Raw genomic sequence first — 21,041 nt, 5'->3', positions numbered from 1 at the left:
GCAAAGGCCGTACGGATCTCATTTCTCCCTCTCCTATAAGATTATGGTCACTTTAATGACCATAAAATTATATCCGAATTGTTCAGCAAACTCTGCTGAACAATTCTAGAACTCTGATCAACCCGCTATAAGTGCTGCTGAGAAATTGAGTATTTTCAGTCCCTTTCACTGTCTCAACAAAAGAGATATGGGCATTGGGGGTCTGATATCTCACCAAATCCCCCCCACCCCTGAAATATTTTTTTTAAATAACGGTAAAAAAATAATACACGTTTAAACAAAAAACATACTAAGACCACCCCCCCAGGTCTGCCCGCACTCACTCCTCCACTGTAACGGCCTCCCCACATCTTTTTCAGCTTCTCCTCCAACCCGATCCATCATGATTGGCCAGGAGGGGAAGCCAGACCACAATAGGGAATATGAATTGGTTATTTTCACAAGCGGGTGGGTTTGGGGGGTGCAATACTCTGTGCCCCGAGCCCAACCTTTTTCAAGCCACTTGGAGTCTGGTTCTAATCATGTGGCTTGAAAAAAACAAAACGTACAAATGCATGAGTCCGGCACCCTAATAGGTTGGCTGCTCCTGGTAAGACCCCTTTCGCATGGAACAATCTCTGTCGATCAAATCTGCCTGCTCAGCAGGGAATCTGTCTGCTGATCCCTGATAAGCAGGCGGATGACAGGTCCGTGTCCTCTCCGCTGATGCTGTGCAGACACCAACACAGCCTGGATGGGAATGGGACCGGCTGTCCATTTCAATCCGATCCAATCTGCTAGATGTATGGGGAATGGAGTCACCATTTCTCTGTTTTTAGTGGACTGGACTGGATCAGATGCAGGTGGGTGTAAACGGACACATGTCCATTTACACCAGCCTCTCCATAGAGAATGATGCCTGTGCAGCCATTGCATCCCAATTGACATAAATGAGACTGCCTGTTTCGGGTTGCATGAAACTCCTGTTCATCCCTGTGTGGGGAAACATGGTCCTCCATGGGTGTACACTTTAGCATGCCAAATGTGAACGATGTTTTCGTAGAAATTTTGCAGAAATTTTGTAGGTCATCTTGTGTTTATGTGCACTATTTATTTTAGTGTATTTTTAGTGAAATAGGCGATATGATGAACATTTGTGCAATTATTGTGTAGCCCAGAAAAATCTGTAGCACTTTTTTAATTTTACGGGTCATGTGCTTTCAGAAAATGTCTAGTTTGAGGGGTTTTTCAAATTCTGAAATCTGTAAGGGAAAAATGGTAACCTCCAGATTTTTTGAGTAAATTGTTTGTATTTACAGTTTTGCTTGCCTTCAGTTGTCACCATTTCACAAAAAGGTTGATTTTAGTGTATTAGTATTTAGTTTAGTGTTTTTGCGAAAATATTGTTTTGATAAACATTTGCGCAAATACTGCAGGGCCTAAAAAAATAAGTAGCACCTTCTTTTTATTCCAGAGGTCATATGTTTTCCGAAAATATATGGTTTTGGGGGTCTTTCACAAATTCCGAAAGCTGTAAGGGAAAAATGAAAACCTTCATATTTTTTAAGTAATTTGAATATTTACACTTTTGCGTCTGGTTAATTGTCACCATTTAACAAAAATGCGTAATTTGAAAGTTAAATATTTGAATATTAAGTCAATACAGGTTAAGCTTTTATATTTAGTAGGAATTTTGTAAGATTTGCTGTGTATTTATCTGCTAATCATGATTTTAGTGGATTTTTTAGCAAAAATATTGTTTTGATAAACATTTGTGCAAATATCATGGGACCTTTTAAAATCGGTAGCACCTACTTTTTATTCTACTGGTCATGTTCTTTCAGAGAATATATGGTTTGGGGGGTATCTTACAAACTCTGAAAGCTATAAGTGAAAAATAAAAAAGCAAAGGATTTTTTTTTTTAAATAGTCTGGCCACCTTAGTGTAAAAATTAAGCACAGGGCCTGGCAGTGAAATGGTTTAATTCCTCTCCACTTCACCCAAAACAAAAAAAAGGTTGGTTTTAGTTTTATATTTTAATTTTTAAATCCATTTAAACTAAACTTGGTAAATCTGTATTCAAATATATGCAGTGATAATAAGTGCTATATAATCTGTAAATGACACTTTCATTGTACCAAATCAGTTATAGAATTTTGCGAAGTTTTATTTGTTTAATTTAAAGAGCTTGTTTGATTCTCTTACCTTGCAGATATTTCTGAGTTAAGTTCTGATCAGTCACCACCTCCTTCTCAGCCTCCTCCTCCTCCTCCACCAACTGGACAGATATGGCAAAGTTCCTTAGATCGCTTGGAAAACCCAGTGTAAGTACCTTTTCAACATGAAGCACCAATTCAAGTTTTCCTTCCTTCATTGGAGGACACAGATCTCAAATTTTAAACATCTGTGGTATGTTTTGCTAACTGCAAGAGCAATATAATAGGATTTTTAATAACGGCTTACCTGTAAAATCCTTTTCTTGGAGTACATCACGGGACACAGAGTCTTAATCATTACTATGTGGGTTATATGTTCCACCATCAGGTGCTGGACACTGGTGTAATCAATTAGAACAGGAAGTTCCTGCCCTATATAACCCCTCCCATACTGGGAGCACCTCAGTTTTTGTAGCAAAGCAATAAGTGTCCCAATATCCCCAGACAAGAGGGGCGTGAACTCTGTGTCCCGTAATGTACTCCAAGAAAAGGATTTTACAGGTAAGCTATTATAAAAATCCTATTTTCTTTATCGTACATCACAGGACACAGAGTCTTAATCATTACTATGTGGGATGTCCAAAAGCAATGCTTACTGAGGGGAGGGAGACACCAACAACGCAGACTGACATCAGACATGAGGACCTCTAATGCTGCCTGCAGCATATTGTGCCAAAAAAAGGCTGCATCCTCCTACCGTCTTACGCTCATCTGATAGGGATTAGTGAACGTAAACCCAAATGACCAAGTTGCGGCCTGGCAAATCTGAGTCATAAAGGCTTGGTAATCCACCCTTAATGAAGTGCTTACTATCCTGGTAGGGTGCACCCCAAAAGAAACAGGGGGAAGCCCTCTCTTTAACCATAAGCCTGAATAATAACCCGATGAATCTACATTTGACAATAGTTGAATTAGACGCTGCCTGCCCTTTCCTGGGGCCTCCTGGTAGCACATCATCATCAGTCTTCCGTATCCGAGCAGCCGCTTCAGATAGGTCTTGACCTCTCTTACGCAAAATAAAATGTTCGGTTTCTATATTTGAAAACCTTCAGATAGATTTTTAACTTCTCTCATCTCTATTGAGAGAAAAGCAATAACCTTTCCTTCCGCGGACCAAGGTCTTGAAAAAAGGAAGGCAAGAATATCTTGGGTTCAAATGAACACTAGATCCTCTAGTAAATAGGGTTTGGGTGAGGATTTAACATCACCCTTCTTGAGAAAATAATTAAGTATGGCTCTATACAAAGATAGTTGCCAATACTTTCTTGCGGATGCAACCGCAACCAAGAACACCAATTCCCTCTTTAGAAGGATGAAGGGAATTATGGTGCATCAGCCCAAGGTGCCGACCCTGTAAGCTGACAAAACTAGATCCAATCTTCCGAGCCCAAGGGCGACCTAACTGGCGGACTTATACACATCACCCCTTGTATAATCGCCCGGGTCAAGAGTGTGACACAAGCGACCTTTGAAAATATTGACAAGGCCAAGATTGGATCCTTGATGGAACTTAAGGCTAGCTCCACGTCCTTTCCAATGTAGGAAGGCAAGAATTTTACCTATGACATACTACCAAGGATGCCACCCCTTGGTTTCACACCAGGAACATGGGCCTTCCAGATCCTAGGGTATCTGGTCCTGGAGGCCAGCTGTCCTGTATCAATCAAGGTAACTGCCGCTGATTCTGAACACCCCGATCCTCAAGAATGCGGGCTAACAGCCAGACCATTAATACCCATGTATGCAAGACAGGATGTAACCCTGCAAAGCAGGCCTGGACAAGCTGTAAGGGACCCTGGGTCCTCTACTATCAGCTCTGCCGTCCCTGCACAGTAAGGTCGTATGGGCTATACTGGAGCAGTTAGGCCAGCTTCCGTTCTCCTTTGATGTAGCATGTAAGTCACGAAAGTCGCGGCACTGGGGGGAGACACAAACCAGTGACAACTGGTCCCCCAGGATCACTTAACACATCTGTCCCACATGCGGGTGGATCCTTTGTCCTTAACACAAAGCTGTTCAATCTCTTGTTGAACCTGGTTGTCAATACCCATTTATGTACAGGGTACCGTTTCTGTGACATTTGGTCAGCAAAAAAGTCGGGTGTAGAGGTCAATCTCCCGGACACAGTTGTTGATCGTTTCAGGGAATCGTTTGCCAATCTTGCATTCATGAAATGACAATTGTCAAATAGGCAATGGCCAATCTCCTCCCCTGGTAAACCAAGTAAACCACTAGAGAGGCATTGTCAGATTGTATTCTAACAGAACAAACCTGTAATCTAAAGTTTCAGGACCTTAAGTAAAGTGCTACATCAGTAGCTCTAGAAAGCTGACGGATAAGGCTCACTTGGAGCTTGACCACCTCCCCTGGGCCGTGGTCTCTTCCAGGTAACGGGTATGAAGGATCTTCCCTTCTGCCAAACATTTAGTTAAGAACCATCAACTGAAAATTCCAGCATATCCCTGGGACCAGACTACTTGGATAATGCTAGGTTAGGATCCATTTGTTCCAGGCCGACAGAATAGTGTTTATATCAGCCTTGAATAAAACTGAGCATAGGGAACTGTCTTGAATGAAGCCGGCATATTCCCTAGCACCTTGAGAAAAAGGTCAAATGTAAGGAACTGTTCCTTGCCGTGAACACATAGACCAGCTTTTTCATAGCGATGATCCTGTCTGAGGCCAAAAACTCTCCCTTTTTGGGCTATTCTTGTCAATGAAAGAATGTCCTTCTAGACTGGGATCCTAACCCAGGAGTTCCAGATACTTAACCATGCTGGACTCCCCTAGGCCCAGCAATGCTACTGACTGATTCGTCGGCAGGAGTTTGCCTCGGTATGCAATTACTGCTATACCCTAGGCCTTTAGACCTGCTAGAGGCAGGCCCTAGCACCCTATTAACCCAGGCACGGAGGTTAACCCAAGGGGTAAGCCACCAGCTAGAGACTGTGCTGATCCCCTGCGAAATGCAGACAACCTCTGCAGTCCCATGTAAATAAACACATATGCAAATGGCTCCCCATATGTGCATGTGGCAAGCTTTAAAGCCACATGCCTCTATGGAAGCGTGTGCTCATGGAAGCGTGTGATCATGGAAGCATGAATTCATACAAATATGTTTTAGGCAAAACACATAAAAAAGGGGCGTGCTGTATACACGCATACATATAGCATGTGAGCTATGAACAAGTCTGTTGCAAGCAAGTATGCGCTCTGAACGTGTTATGCAGCATTGTGCAACATGTACCCCTGCAGACACGTGTTCCTATGTAAGCCCCAAGGAATCCTGTATAATTAAGGAAACCTAATTATCATGCCTCATTAAGCAACCACGCAAAATCTAGGCAAACATGCCTCCTTATGCGATTTAGCATTTTTTATGCGATCAAACATCTTATGCATTTTTAGCACCCCTGTGCGGACAAGTACCCTTGTGTGATCAAGGACTCTTGTATGACCGAGCACCCCTGTGCGATCCAGCATTTTTATGCAATCAAGCATTTTAATGCGATTTTGGGCATTTCTGCGGACACAACCTCTCTGTGAGAGCAACTATGCCTGGGTAATCCAGGACTCGGGTGATCAGGTAACCATGTGTGATCCCACATCTTTATGCACTCCAGCATCTTTATGCAACCTTAGGCATTCCTGTGGAAACAAGCCTCTTTGTGTGACCAAATATCCTTGGGTAACCAAGGACTCGGGTTACCATGTGTGATCCTGCATCTTTGAGCACTTAAGCATTTTTATGCGATTTTAGACATTCCTGTGGAAACAAGCCTCACTGTGTGACCAAATATCCTTGGGTAATCAAGGATTCGGGTTATCAGCTAACCATGTGCGATTCCGCATTTTTATGCACTTAAACATCTTTTATGCGATTCTAGGCTTTCCTGTGGAAACAAGCCTCTCTGTGTGACCAAATATCCTTGGGTAATCAAGGCTTCGGGTTATCAGGCAACCGTGTATGATCCAGCCTCCTTAAGCATTTAAACATTTTTAGGCACTTTGATGTGATTAACCATCCTAATGTAACCATGTAAAATCATACAAACAAAAAACATGTATTTTTATGTGATCAACAATAAAACATGCTCTGTTACTTGTTTTTACCCCACATGCATTTTGAATATTACAAACTCATGTATTTCATGCAAACGTGCGGACTGGTAAAGAGGCAGTTATGCTCTGCAGATGTGCGTCTCCGCAACCTGCGACGTTAGCCATATGCACCAGCAGCTGTGCATCCCCCTGTTGTGCATTTGGTTAGCCTGAAGCCAACACCAGGTTGAGGATCTTATGAAGACAGAGGCTCTGGCCGTCTAGGCTGAGGGAAGTTATATGCAGCTTGATTCTCTTAAAAGACTGCAGCTGCAACCAGAGCTTGTGGGGCTTCTGATAGCTTCTCCTCATTAGGCTCACCTGTTACCTGTCCTCGTGTAGTGAACCTTCATCCTCAGGTCTTTTAAACACCCTGTTTGAGGATTTAAAACAGGGAAAGGGGCACACCCTGTTTTCTGCTTGTGAGGATGCTGCGAATATAGCAGTTAACCTCTTAAAGACCCAGAAATGCAATGCAGTGCAACAAAACATATGCAGAGTGACTGCAATGTTGGGGGAGGCTCAACGTCTATCAGGGCCGATAGCTCATTCTGTGAGCTGTCTTAAGTCTCTACAGGGAATAGAGCATAAAAGGCATTAAAAACACACAGGTAACCAATTATGGTATAGTACCCTAGAAGTGACCTGAGAATACTCTCAAAAAAACGAGACGGCAAAAATCAGTGACAAATTGAAAACTGGCGCTCGATCATCCAATAAGGAGATCTAAGTCCATAACTCACCCATTCACCCTCCACACAACACAAAGAGACCCCCCCACCCCAAGCACATATAAAACCCCCACTGCTATCAATAATCCTAAAGATTTCCACACCATGCGGTGGTTCCCTGTAACTACAGGTGAAAGTACCACCGTCTAAGTGGGAAAAGTTGCAAAAAATAAAAGCTCAAAAATGGGGACATGAGAAGGATCCACTATATAGTGGTATAGTAATACTGCTCAATTGGAGATAAATGGCAAGTGATAAATCAGATGAGAGAGATATAGTCCCAGGGACCGCAGACAATTCTACTAGGCTGGAGAAAAAAAGTGGTATATTTATATATATATATATATATATATATATATATATATATATATATATATATATATATATATATATAATATACCACTTTTTTTCTCCAGCCTAGTAGAATTGTGTCCTGAGAAGGAAGAGTGTCTTTTTTGCAGGTCTAATAGATAAAGACTTTTTCTGAGAGTTCCTCAGTCATGCAAGCTGCTTGGCCAGGTAGTTTGGATCATGTTAGTTTATACAGTCAGCCTACAAATACACCATCTCCCTGATTATATTAAATATCTGGTGTTTCACTATAACAGTGTGCAGCCTATTGCATTAGGGTGTGCACCCCAAAGCTTTTGCTTTCCTCAAGCACTTTTACCACCTTGTCGACTGTTGGAGGCTACTCCACCCTACCGACAAAGATTTTAGCTACTACTCGGCAACACATGCCGTCTACACCCACATTGATCTGTTGCTGATGGACCAATTTTCCCTGGAGACTTTATCCTGTGTGTCAATCGGCTCTATCACCCTATCGGATCATGCCCCAGTGTCTCTCCATACATCCGCCGTTTTCCGACGCCAGGTCCTGGACCTGGTGCCTGAATGAGAATATCTTAGATGATGCTGTGGCATTCAATACCTCCTACGGAAAATGCACCTATCGGAACTTAAACACAAGCGTAGTTTGACCCCGAAGTTGGCGGCAGACCTCCAGAACCTTCGCCTGGAGTTTGCTACTTTGCTGGACACCCGCATACGTGACTGCTTACGTCGCGGATCGCATAATTCTATGAATACAGAAACAAGTGTGGACGACTATTGGCCAGAGCTCTAAAGAGGCAACAGGCCTCGGCCCATGTGCATAAGCTTCAGGCCGGGACTTGTCCTCCTGTAGTTCACTCCTCTAAGATTGCAGCTACCTTTAGAGACTTCTGCACCCAGCTGTACCATCTCCCTGCCACACTACCTGGTCTGACGGTGGACCAGAAACAGGGCCACATTCCGGACTATCTGACTGAGGCCCAAGCCCCCCCATCTCCCCGCCCAAACCAGCAAATCCCTCGAGGCCCCTATTACCCAGGAGGAGCTAGAAATCGTGGTAAAAGGCCTTCTGAACGACAAAAGCCCAGGCCCTGACGGATACACAAAAGCTTATTATTGTGCTTTCCTTCCCTTACTCTCCGGCCTATGTGCACTTATTTTAACGCCCTAGTCTCAGGCACAGCTATGCCCAAGGAAGGCCTATTGACCCATATAACGGTGTTGCCCAAAGAGGGGAAGGATCACACAGTCCCTAGTAGCTACAGACCAATTTCGCTCTTAAACACTTAATACCCGCCGCACGACTATTTACGTCCGCAAAATGGCACGGACAGGCAGATGGGCGTATATATACGTCCTTGCCTTCTAGCGGGTGGGGGGTCCGATCGGGACCCCCTCCGCTGCGGGCGGCTTACCTCGGGGAGCGATCCGGGACGACGGCGCAGCTATTCGTTTATAGCCGCTCCGTCGCGATCGCTCCCCGGAGCTGAAGAACGGGGAGAGCCGTGTGTAAACACGGCTTCCCCGTGCTTCACTGTGGCGGCTGCATTGATCGAGTGATCCCTTTTTATAGGGAGACTCGATCGATGACGTCAGTCCTACAGCCACACCCCCCTACAGTTGTAAACACACACTAGGTGAACCCTAACTCATACAGCGCCCCCTGTGGTTAACTCCCAAACTGCAACTGTCATTTTCACAATAAACAATGCAAATAAATGCATTTTATGCTGTGAAAATGACAATGGTCCCAAAAATGTGTCAAAATTGTCCGAAGTGTCCGCCATAATGTCGCAGTCACGAAAAAAATCGCTGATCGCCGCCAATAGTAGTAAAAAAAAAAAAAATTTTTTAAATGCAATAAAACTATCCCCTATTTTGTAAACGCTATAAATTTTGCGCAAACCAATCGATAAACACTTATTGCGATTTTTTTTTTTTTACCAAAAATAGGTAGAAGAATACGTATCGGCCTAAACTGAGGAAAAAAACATTTTTTATATGTTTTTGGGGGATATTTATTACAGCAAAAAGTACAAAATATTGCATTTTTTTCAAAATTGTCGCTCTATTTTTGTTAGCGCAAAAAATAAAAACCGCAGAGGTGATCAAATACCACCAAAAGAAAGCTCTATTTGTGGGGAAAAAAGGACGCCAATTATGTTTGGGAGCCACGTCGCACGACTGCGCTATTGTCTGTTAAAGCGACGCAGTGCCGAATCGCAAAACCTGGCCTGGGCATTTAGCAACAAAATGGTCCGGGGCTTAAGTGGTTAAATACCAACATCAAAATTCTGGCAAAAATTTTAGCGAACCGCCTTCCACCCATTCTATTTTTTTTCTTATACATCCAGACCAGATGGGGTTTATTACTGGGAGGGAAGCGTGGGATAATTCTAATCGGGCTATTCAGCTGATCCACTGGGTGTAGACGCGGGCCGACCATCCACCCTGTCTTCTGCTTTCCACTGATGCGGAAAAGGCATTCGACAGGGTGGATTGGATATATAGTCGTGTGGTGTTCAGGTTGGGGCTCAGCCCTAAAATGCTCTCCTGGGTGTCCTCTTTGTACAGCCAACCTGAGGCCAGAGTTAAGGTGAACAGTCGATTCGGACGCCTTCCCTATTGGGACCAAACAGGGGTGCCCGCTGTCTCCTCTCATTTTTGCCCTCACCCTTGAGTCTTTACTTAATTTGTATTCGCTCTAACCCCAACATTAAGGGTCTTGGTGTCGGATTGCAAGAATCTAAACTCTCTGTGTACGCGGATGATGTCCTGTTTTATGTGGCTCACCCTTTGATCTCTCTCCCCAACATTATGAATGAACTGCAGACATTCGGCTCTTTCTCTAATTTAAAAATGTATTTTGCTAAGTCGGAGATCCTGTCCTTAAACATCTCCCCAAGCTTGCGTACACGGTTGCAATCCTCTTTCTCCTTCACCTGGCGCAGCACTCACATGAAATATTTGTTGAATGTGTTGCCTTGCATCCTGTTCTTTCTCCAAATGGTGCCCATCTTTTTACCTAGGTTATTCTTTTCGAGCCTCAACAGTGTGGTTCTTAAATATATCTGGCAGGGATGAAGCCCTTGTTTGGCTCTTCCTACCTATAAAGAGACCCAAGTGGATGGGAGGCCTAGGCGTCCCAGATATCCACAAGTATTATGAGGCGATTGCCCTTCAGCAGATATTGGATTGGCACCATGGGGTGGCCACTAAGGTATGGGTACCGTTGAATTTTTTTTGGCAGGTCGCAATTTATCTCATGCCCCCTGGCTTCCCCAGGCACATAAAGGTCTATCAGCCTATGTCTCCCCAATGACTGCCCATGCTTTAAAGTTATGGGATATTTTAAATCAGGACAGCTTGCTCCTCCATTCTCTCCGCTGACAATCCTAGGAGGCTTCCCCTGGTTTGCCCCGCGGGAACACCCGCCTTTCTTCCGTGCTTGGATGGCAGATGGTGAGTTGAGATGTGGCAGGTTCTTCCAAGATGAGGGCCTGCTCCCATTGGATAAACTCAGAGCCCAATATTGTAGTTTCCCGATGGATGGATGGAGACATGGACAGCTTCAGCACTTTGCACGTGGTTTACCCCAAGCCATACACTCTCCTACGTCCTCCACCCCTTTTGAGAAGCTGTGCATGTCTTCTAGTCCTATTCTGCGCTCTATATCTGTCCTCTACTAACTGCTGCTGAGACAGTGGCCCCTTGGGAAACCCGTCTATATTCGGGAGTGGGAAAGAGACCTGCAACATGAGTTTGCTGATACGCAACTTGACCACCTGTATCGCCTTACTCATTCCAGCTCTGTTGACACAAAAATGCAGGAGAATGGTTTTAAAGTACTGACTAGGTGGTACAGGGTCCCCACTAAGCTCAAACAAATTTATCTGACGTCCTCGGACACCTGCTGGCGGGAATGTGGCCATAGGGGCTCCTTCCTGCATATGTGGTGAGACTGCCCTAAGTTATGCTGTTTTTGGCAAGACATCAGAACCCAGATTAATAGTATACTGGAGATAGACCTCCCGGACTCTCCAATGGGCTTCCTCCTGCACGTCCCCACCATTGCTCTCAGCCTTTACCAAAAGTGGGTACTGACACATCTTTTGAATGCGGCTAGAAGGTTGATCCCCGTTTATTGGAAGAGTAGCCAAATCCCAAGCCGTTCGGATTGAATCCGTATAGTAAATGATATCAAGGCTATAGAGGAATGGATGGCAAAATGCAAGGACAAATATGATAAATGGTATGGTATATGGGCCACATGGATTCACTATGTGAAGGGGTCTGCGGCGGACAGGCAACCAAGGGACCCCACTCCAACAGGGGGAGAGTAATTGTCAGAATGATTACTGATCCGATTTATCCATCTGAACTATCTACTGCAGGTTTGCTTACATAATTTGCATAAGTGCACTTTCCTTAGATTATTTTCTTGTTATTCTTTTTTGTGGTTCTGTTTCTAGAGATCGGTTTTTCTTAAATGTTTTAGCCACCTGGTTTTGCTCACCTGTCCAACTCTGTGATGTCTGCCCACATATGCCACCTGCGTCTAGCAGAGGGACTGGAGACAACTTAATAGTGATATCATTCATATGTTATCACGATATCAGAGAACTGGAGAAAGTGCAGAGAAGGGCAACCAAACTGATAAGAGGAATGGAGGAGCTCAGCTATGAGGAAATATTAGAAGAACTAAATTTATTCACTCTTGAGAAGAGGAGAATAAGGGGGGATATGATTAACATGTACAAATATATAAGAGGTCCATACAGTGAACTTGGTGTTGAGTTATTCACTTTACGGTCAACACTGAGGACAAGGGGGCACTCTTTACGTCTAGAGGAAAAGAGATTTCACCTCCAAATACGGAAAGGTTTTTTCACAGTAAGAGCTGTGAAAATGTGGAACAGACTCCCTCCAGAGGTGGTTCTGGCCAGCTCAGTAGATTGCTTTAAGAAAGGCCTGGATTCTTTCCTAAATGTACAGAATATAACTGAGTACTAAGATTTGTAGGTAAAGTTGATCCAGGGTAAATCCGATTGCCTCTCGGGGGATCAGGAAGGAATTTTTTCCCCTGCTGTAGCAAATTGGATCATGCTCTGCTGGGGTTTTTTGCCTTCCTCTGGATCAACTGTGGGTATGGAGTTGGGTGTATAGGATTGTACTGTGTGTTTTATTTTGTTTTTTTTTATTTTTTGTGGTTGAACTGGATGGACTTGTCTTTTTTCAACCTGACTAACTATGTAACGACCACGAAGTAGACGTCTCCGTCTCTTATGCCCTTTTTGTTGGATGGCCAATCGGGCCAACTATTTTGTAAACTGCATAGATGCACGATTTGATAGTTTTATACTACTATCTTTTATTTTTTGTAGCTTTATAACATTATATTTTGCATTTGTTTTGTCCTTTTGTTTTTGACTGTTATGTCACAGAAAGTGAATTCTTATTCTTGTACAAATAAAGATTATATATAAAAAAAAAAAATCGTTTGAACTAGAGTTTTTAGTCTGTTTCCATCTTCCCTCCCCCTCTTCTCTCTGGTTCTACTAACCTCACATGATTTCAATTGTTAATCGATTTTAGATTGGATTGTACCGCCCTCTTTTGGGACGAATGGATATTTTTTCTATATAAACTTGATTTTATTGTAAATCTGTATGCAATGAGGAAGGCGTTTCGCCGAAACATGTCAGCGTTTTGATGTCGCACTGCTGTTTGCTTCTTCTCAAATATTTATTGAGCACAATCGAGTTGCCGGCTTTCTTTTTGCAATTTTGATGTATGGGACACAATGGCCTGAGCACCGTTATTCAGCTCATTATTTCACAAACATGTGATAGAGCTTGCGTGAGTTTTTGTTTATATCCGGTTGTCTACATGGAATCTAAAGCCGATCATAGACCAAGCGATTTTCTTTGCTTTGCTTTTATATGCATTTTTCCGTTGGAGTTTAGCCACCCAGGATTTTTTTTTTTTTTTCTCTTTTAAGCTTATTTCCTGTTGAAATGCACTGGCCAATACCTTTTTAGTTAGTATGCTCTTAAAGCACTCTCATTTTTCCTCTGTTCTTTGTTCTTAGGATTTTATCCCATTTTAATGTCATCTAGCAAAGAGCACAGTTTTGGGAAGTTGGCTCTTTTGAAATTCAGTGTCTTTGTATTAGCCTTGTGTTTCATATTTCTGTGATTTTATACTGGAACTAATTGACCTGTGGTCGCGGTTTCCTAAGTTGCCCGTATTTCTACAGGTCTGTATTGTTAGTAATTAGTAGGTCTAGCAATGCATTGTTTCTTGTTGGTGCATTCACCATCTCACCCATGAAGTTGTCCTGCATTTAGGAAATGGCAAGCCTTTGATGAATGCGCAGTTACTTCTGCCCATTCAATATCTAGATAATAAAACCCCCCCCACCCCCTATAGCATACACCCTGTATTACTTTCCCCTTAGTTTCCTCCCTTTGGAGCTCCACTCACAAGGATTCCACCTCCTCCTTAGCCCCATTTAGTGATATCGTCCCTCACATTCACTTGCACATTATTCTTGATATACAGACATACCCCTCCTTTTTATCCTCGCTGTCAATGCGATAAAGGGAGTACCCCTGAATGGTTACCAGCCAATACTGGGAGCTGTCAAACCAAGTCTCTGAAATTCCTACAAAATCTAAATCCTCCACGTACATTAGCAGCTTCAGATCTTCCATCTTGTTAGCCAGACTTCTAGCATTGGTGTACAATTCTCATAAGTTTGTCTGGTCACATACCATATTCTTGTTGGTTGCAATGAGGCTGGCAATGGTGGAGGTGCAGAGGTAAAACTTTGAGCCAGTCAGAAACCCTGGATTTGTTCCAAGTCTGCAAACAAGAACAAGTCTGGTAGTTCAGATGGGTGTTTCAAAGCGAAAGTGTGGCTACCGTTATTCACAATAGGGTGAAAGGGGTGGCCCTACTTGTAAGACAGACCTTCGCTTCAGTGCACATTGCATTTGCAGTGTTCTATTAGAAACATCTGGGAGTAGATGGATTTGAGATTCCTCTGTGCTGAATATTATGATGGCAGCTATGATTTTTCAAATTGTCAGTTAAAAGGTGTAGTTGTGTCCCCTGAGAGCTAAGTGTATACTGTGGGCTCTGGACATTTGCAACTGTATTTTTCAAATCTGCACTCACTTGCACTGCAGCAGTCAGTTTACTATTAATTTCCATCACTTCTTGTTTCAATAACAAATCACTCCAGATAGCAGTTTACACTCTGCTCAGTAGGTTTTCCTGATCAGCCTTAGGCTAAGTTCACACTGGCATTGAAATCAGGTGTTAGGGGGGCATTTTTAATGCTCCTCAAAGACTTATGCAAATTATAATTTCAGAATCTCCCATTCAAGTTTATATTAACGCTCTGCAAATGCACTGACAGGCATTTACGGCATGGTAAAATTTGTCAACAAAGAGATTAAAAAGAAATATAATATCACAAAATGCCCTGTAATGATATAGGAGATCATAGTGTCCTGTAGTCCCTTCCTTCTATGCACTTCCTATTTTTCCTGCTTGAAAATGGCAGACATAAACTTCTGAGGGTAGGTGCGTAAATCATGATACAGGACATGAAAGTTCCCTGTAGAATATCTAAGAGACAATTTGATGTATCCAATAGCGCCTGGATGCCCTTCTCTTCCTCCGCTTGGCCAATTGCTCATACATCAGCATCATCTGCAGGAGGCCAAACATGAGATAAAGCACAGTAAAGGAATACATGCTGCTTCCTTCCCCAATAATAGTTTATGCAAAGGAAACATTCACTATGACAAGCCACACCTCAAAGTGTTTCTTGTAATGTCACTTTCTTTAAAAATAAATAAAAAAGAGTTAAAAATATAGTCTGGTGTAAACAAGCCCCTAGTGGGTAAGTTATGGAGCAGGCACCACAGTACTAGCCAAGCTGTTTATTTCACTGCAAGGGGAGCCATACTGTTGTAGTTGATCAGAGAAGAGAGGAATCCCTATGTTCAGAGTATGTCAGCACCCACAGCCAAGGCAGGGGAGCAATTGCTCACATGTCTGCCTGTATTCATGTCGATCTGTTCTCCCTCATTATAACTGCTGTCCAGCGACACAATGCGAGAGTGTGGAAGGCAAGGTGACAGGTTGCTAAGGGAGAAAGGCTGAATGTTTTTGCTAGTATTCCCTCCAGTCTCTAGCAGCCCTGAGTGATGTGTCTGAGCTGCGACGGGTAACTCACATGGCATTCTAGGACCTGCTGCCAGCGCCATCATGCCAGTCTCAGGGGTGGAGACTGTTGGCTAGATTTGCTTAAAAAAGGGATCCATGGCAGCAGTGGTCCGAGGCTGTGGAGGCTTCTCTGGTTTTTTCTTGCTAGTCCTTCTCTTGGGTGGACAAATGTTGTTGTTAAAAATCAGTGACCACTGTAAATCTGCTAAGAGTATAAATGCTTGGGAACTCAGCAATACCATGGCATTACTCCTCCATGCCATGAACACCCCCCCCCCAGCTCTTTTTTTTAAACATTCTACTTAGCTGGCAAGAACCAGTTGTTGGGGGAGCCAATTCTACATTTTCACAGCTCTTACTGTGAAAAAAGCCTTTTTGTGTGTAAAGGTTCAACCTTATCCTCCAGACGTAAAGAATGTTCCCTTGTCCTTTGTAGTGATGTTAAAGTGAATAACCCCCCGCAAAGTTGATTATATGAAGCACTTGTGTATTTATACAGGTGATTATATTGCCCCTTAATCAATGTTAATATGGACTACAGCGCTACTAATTAATAATTAAAGGAAAAAACAAAACATAAAAAAAAAAATAATAACAGCTGCAATCTGGGTGATAAACCAAATCAATAGTAAAAATGTGAAGTAATGTAGATGCGCTTGAAATTAACTTAATGTATGGTGCTCAGTACAAAAGATGCTGTTTAAACATACACAGTGAATCAAATATAAACAAAGTGAGCATGTGTGCTCAATATAAATTATGCTGTATAAAATTATACAGCATAATTTATATTGAGTACACATGCTCACTGTGTTTATATTTGATTCACTGTGTATGTTTAAACCGCATCTTTTGTACTGAGCACCATACATTAAGTTAATTTCAAGTGCATCTACATTACTTCACATTGCCCCTTAATCACCTCTTCTTAAGAGAGAATAAATTCAGTTAATATTTACTCCTAGCTCAGCTTCTTCATGCCTCTTTTAAAGGGGCTGTAATGGTTTTATTTTTTATTTTTTTTATTTTTTAATAACAAACATGTCATACTTTTTTCCTCTGTGCAAGGGTTTTGCACAGAGGGGCCCCAATCCTCCTCTTCTGGTGTCCCTCAACGGCGCTTCTCCTCCTTGAGTGCCCCCACGGAGACCCGCACTCCCTGGGGGCACTCATGCGGGCGCGCTCCCGAGTGCTGCTGTGTCCATTGACAGACAGCAGGACTTGGCCGGTGTCCTGTGTCACTGGCTTTGGTTGACATCAGCAGGAGCCAATGCTCCTGTTGCTATCAATCCAGCCAATGATTACAGAGACAGTGGCTGGAGCTGCTCTGCTTGCCCCCGTCCCTGGAATGATCGGGTTCATGTAAGTAAAAGGGGGGCTCTGGGGGGCTGCTGCACCACAAAAGGTTTTTCATCTTAATGCATGGAATGCATTAAGGTGAAAAACCTTGAGGGTTTACAACCCCTTTAAGTTTGACTGCCCTTCTCTACACTTTTTCCAGTTCCCCATGTTCTTTTTGTGAACTGGAGCCCAAAGCTGAACAGCATATTTTAGTGTTTGTTCCTCTTCCTCTTGAAGTTGGCAGTATAACACAGATCTTTTGTTGCATTACTGTGTCCTCCATTGACTTTGTAAAAAAAAAGATTTTACAGTGAGTACAAACATCCTATTATGCTGTTATGCAATGTTTTCTTTTTTTTTTTTTTCAGCCGTGAAATTAATGGAACACACACCCTACAGATAGATGATGTACAGCACGAAGCCTGTAAGCTTGCAGATAAATCCACAGACCAGGGGTTATGTAAAATAAATATTGTTTTTTTTTTTGTTGTTCATTCTACAAATGCTTGGTGTAAAATTTAAAATACTGAAACTAAGTTAATTTAAGAATTCTGACTTTTAAAACTTTTTGTGTTAGACTTATGCCGCGTACACACGATCGGTCTAACCGATGAGAACGGTCTGATGGACCGTTTTCATCGGACCAAACCAATCGTGTGTGGGCCCCATCAGTTATTTATCCATAGGTTAAAAAAAAGCAATCTTGTTTTAAATTTAACCGATTGATACCTAACCGATAGAAAAAAAAACGATAGTTAGTAGGCACAACCATCGGTTAAAAATCCACGCATGCTCAGAATCAAGTCGACGCATGTTTGGAAGCATTGAATTTCGTTTTTTTTTTTCAGCGATCGATTTTTTTTAACTGATGGTGTGTAGGCACGACGGACCATCAGTCAGCTTCATTGGTTAACCGATGAAAACGGTCCATCAGACCGTTCTCATCGGATGGACCGATCGTGTGTACGCGGCATTATCCTTTAGGTAGCGTTTAGGTTTATATAGCAGATGCCATTTTTTCTTTTTTTTGTTGTATTCATTATTTTCTCTCTTATGTCAGATCCCAGGGAATCTCCTCAAGTGCTTAGTGAATACAGGGAACTGCCCGCGCAAGCCTGTGACCAGCAGAAGGATGAGCCACGAGTGGGGTACCAAGTGTATTAGCACGTGCATTATGCTTATATAAAGACCACCAGCTTGGCATGAGATATAAAGATTTTTGTTAAAAATCTTGCAGCATGTTTTCAAGCCTCTAAGTTCTTCTTTTATTTTTCAATTTAAATGTATTCCATTTCTTCCTATGCCCTCTTTGAGATATCATTTGATAACTTCAAGTTCATCTTCTTGAATCTTATTCCCTTTTTATCTTAAGTTATAGCCCAGATGCACGCCTAATACAGTTTACAAAAGGGAAAAGTATTGGATTGCGCCTTGCAGGAGGAAATGATGTAGGAATATTTGTTGCTGCTGTTCAAGAAGGGAGCCCTGCAACAGTAGAGGGAATGAAGGAAGGTGACCAGATCCTGCAGGTGATTACAATATAAAAATGCTTTTTATATACTGAAAAAGTGACATACGGAACAAGTAATATTGTATTATGATTGTTCGAGGGGGATTGGGAGATTGGGACTTTGAAGCCATGACTGGGTAGAGACATGCGCCTCCATCCCTGTCATATTGACAAAATGGGAGCAAAGTTGCAAGACAGCAAGGTTGCAGAAAGGGGGTGAGACTTTAAATAAAGCTTGTGGTGACAAATTGAATACAATTGTGGAACAATAAACAATTTATTGATACATAAAAAACCTGTTTACACACATAAGTTATACATGCGGGGAAAGGCACTAAACACGTAGTGCCAATTCCTTGACCTGATAATAACCAGTAGAAACATGATTTTGAGCATTAATCACATGGTAAAATGAGGGAGTCCACCATATTCATAGTTGGGGAAAAAAAAACAATATTAAAGATAAAATCTGTGCAATCTATGGTCTTTGTATTCCCTATAATTATAAAGATAGTAGAAAACCTATCTCAATGGGTGTGTAATTGGATTAAACCGCTCATCAGGAGCAAGTATATGAAGCATCTGCAATAGAGTAATTATCTAAGTAAGTAACTGTGTCAGGCATGGGGATAAGAATGTAAAACCCCCGCAAAACTGTATAAGACAAAGTGACTTACAGATATGTGTGCGTTGGAGCATATGGTGCCACAGACCAGAGAGCCACCCGACAACATGATCCAGGCCGGGAGCCGAGGGGGCATGTGCAGCGGCGGCAGCAGCGCCCCACAGGGAAGAGCAGTCCAGGTGGATAAGGGCCCCCCCGAGCACCCCTAGTGAGGACATAAAAGTGAAATGAAAAATGATGAATGGGTGATAGGAATGTGAAATTAAAATTATAAAAAATTATTATAAAAGTGTGAGATGTTGGGATAATTTAGACTATGTGAATGAGCTAAAATTAGTGAGAGTGGACTGGGTGAGGGAAAGATGGGATAAGGTGAAGAGTGGGTGGGTAAACGGGAGTGAAGGGTAAGAGACCATGGTAAAGGTCATCACCAAAAACGCCCGGTGGGAGCGAGTGAATGTGCCAATTGAAGCCCAAATTATACCTGTATTAAGGATAAAGCAAGGTGAGTGAAAGGCCAGTCCAACAGTGAATGTGTGGAGGTGCACTCGGAATGACCCGAACTCCACCAGAACAGCTGCCCATAAATGCGCAACCGCCAACCATGCCACGCCCCCTACGTCAGACACGTGTGTAGAGGGTGGAGCGACGGAACCAGCCGACGGAGGATAAAACGCCTGGCAGCTGGCGCCAACGCAGCCCCGCCCCAAACCACGTGGAGATGGACAGTGCCCGGACGGTGATACTGCATCATAACGATGCTGTACGTCCGGCTGTGACGTTGACGCGCAGCTGCGGCACACCTGTCCCCCGAGCGTCAGAAGACGGGAGGGGGTGGGACTTTAAATGAAGCCATGACTGGGTAGAGTCATGCGCCTCCATCCCTGTCATATTGGCAAAGTTGCAAGACAGCAAGGTTGCAGAAAGGGGGTGGGACTTTAAATGAAGCTCGTAGTGACAAATTGAATACAATGGTGGAACAATAAACAATTTATTGATACATGAAAAAAATGTTTTTTATCCACCTGGACTGCTCTTCCCTGTTGGGCGCTGCCGCTGCACATGCCCCATCGGCTCCCGGCCTGGGTGGCTCTCTGGTCTGTGGGACCATATGCTTCAACGCACACATATCTGTAAGTCACTTTGTCTTATACGGTTTTGTGGGGGGTTTACATTATTCTCCCCATGCCTGACACAGTTATTTACTTAGATAATTACTCTATTGCAGATGCTTCATATACCTGCTCCTGATGATCGGTTTAAAGCCGCGAAACGCATCAAGCTACTAGCAGTATTGTGTATCCAATTACACACCTATTGAGATAGGTTTTCTACTATCTTTATAATTATAGGGAATACAAAGACCATAGATTGCGCAGATTTTATCTTTTATATTGTTTTTTTTTTCAACTATGAATATGGTGGACTCCCTCATTTTACCATGTGATTAATGCTCAAAATCATGTTTCTACTGGTTATTATCGGGTCAAGGAATTGGCACTATGTGTTTGGTGCCTTTCCCCGCATGTATAACTTATGTGTGTAAACAGGTTTTTTATGTATCAATAAATTGTTTATTGTTCCACCATTGTATTCAATTTGTCACCACGAGCTTCATTTAAAGTCCCACCCCCTTTCTGCAACCTTGCTGTCTTAAAACTTTGCTCCTAATATTGTATTATGATTTCTAAATTGGATAATAATCAGTTTACTATACAGTATATGCATCATAGCTAAAAACAATGCACTTTATTTGACAGTGATGGCATAGCCGTCTGATTAGCTGTATATCTATGAAAGTTCTTCATTTAAGTCATGGTATTGCTAGTAGTAGATGGTTGCAGTAAAACAAATTAGTTTTAACCTGCTTTGTGTCAAGCAGCCCATTTATTTTGGATGCCATAACACCACAATGCAAATGTTTTTTTTTTTTGTTTGTTTTTTTTAACATAACACACTA

General features: G+C 42.6%; 1 protein-coding gene across 3 annotated transcripts in view; it reads left to right on the top strand.

Moving 5' to 3' along the window:
* Positions 1 to 21,041, top strand: part of TJP3 (tight junction protein 3) — a 432,362-nt gene that overhangs the window by 239,403 nt on the left and 171,918 nt on the right. For 2 of the 3 annotated variants that reach the window (XM_040322285.1, XM_040322278.1), the window contains exons 8-11: positions 2,193 to 2,304; positions 17,315 to 17,370; positions 18,007 to 18,103; positions 18,319 to 18,475. In XM_040322285.1, the coding sequence (XP_040178219.1) occupies positions 2,193 to 2,304; positions 17,315 to 17,370; positions 18,007 to 18,103; positions 18,319 to 18,475 (422 nt within the window). The remainder of the gene's footprint in view (positions 1 to 2,192; positions 2,305 to 17,314; positions 17,371 to 18,006; positions 18,104 to 18,318; positions 18,476 to 21,041) is intronic. The other variant, XM_040322292.1, reaches the window with a different exon arrangement.

This window comes from Rana temporaria, chromosome 1 (genome assembly GCF_905171775.1).
Source record: "Rana temporaria chromosome 1, aRanTem1.1, whole genome shotgun sequence".
Lineage (NCBI taxonomy): Eukaryota > Metazoa > Chordata > Amphibia > Anura > Ranidae > Rana > Rana temporaria.
This window is presented reverse-complemented; position numbering and strand designations above follow the sequence as displayed.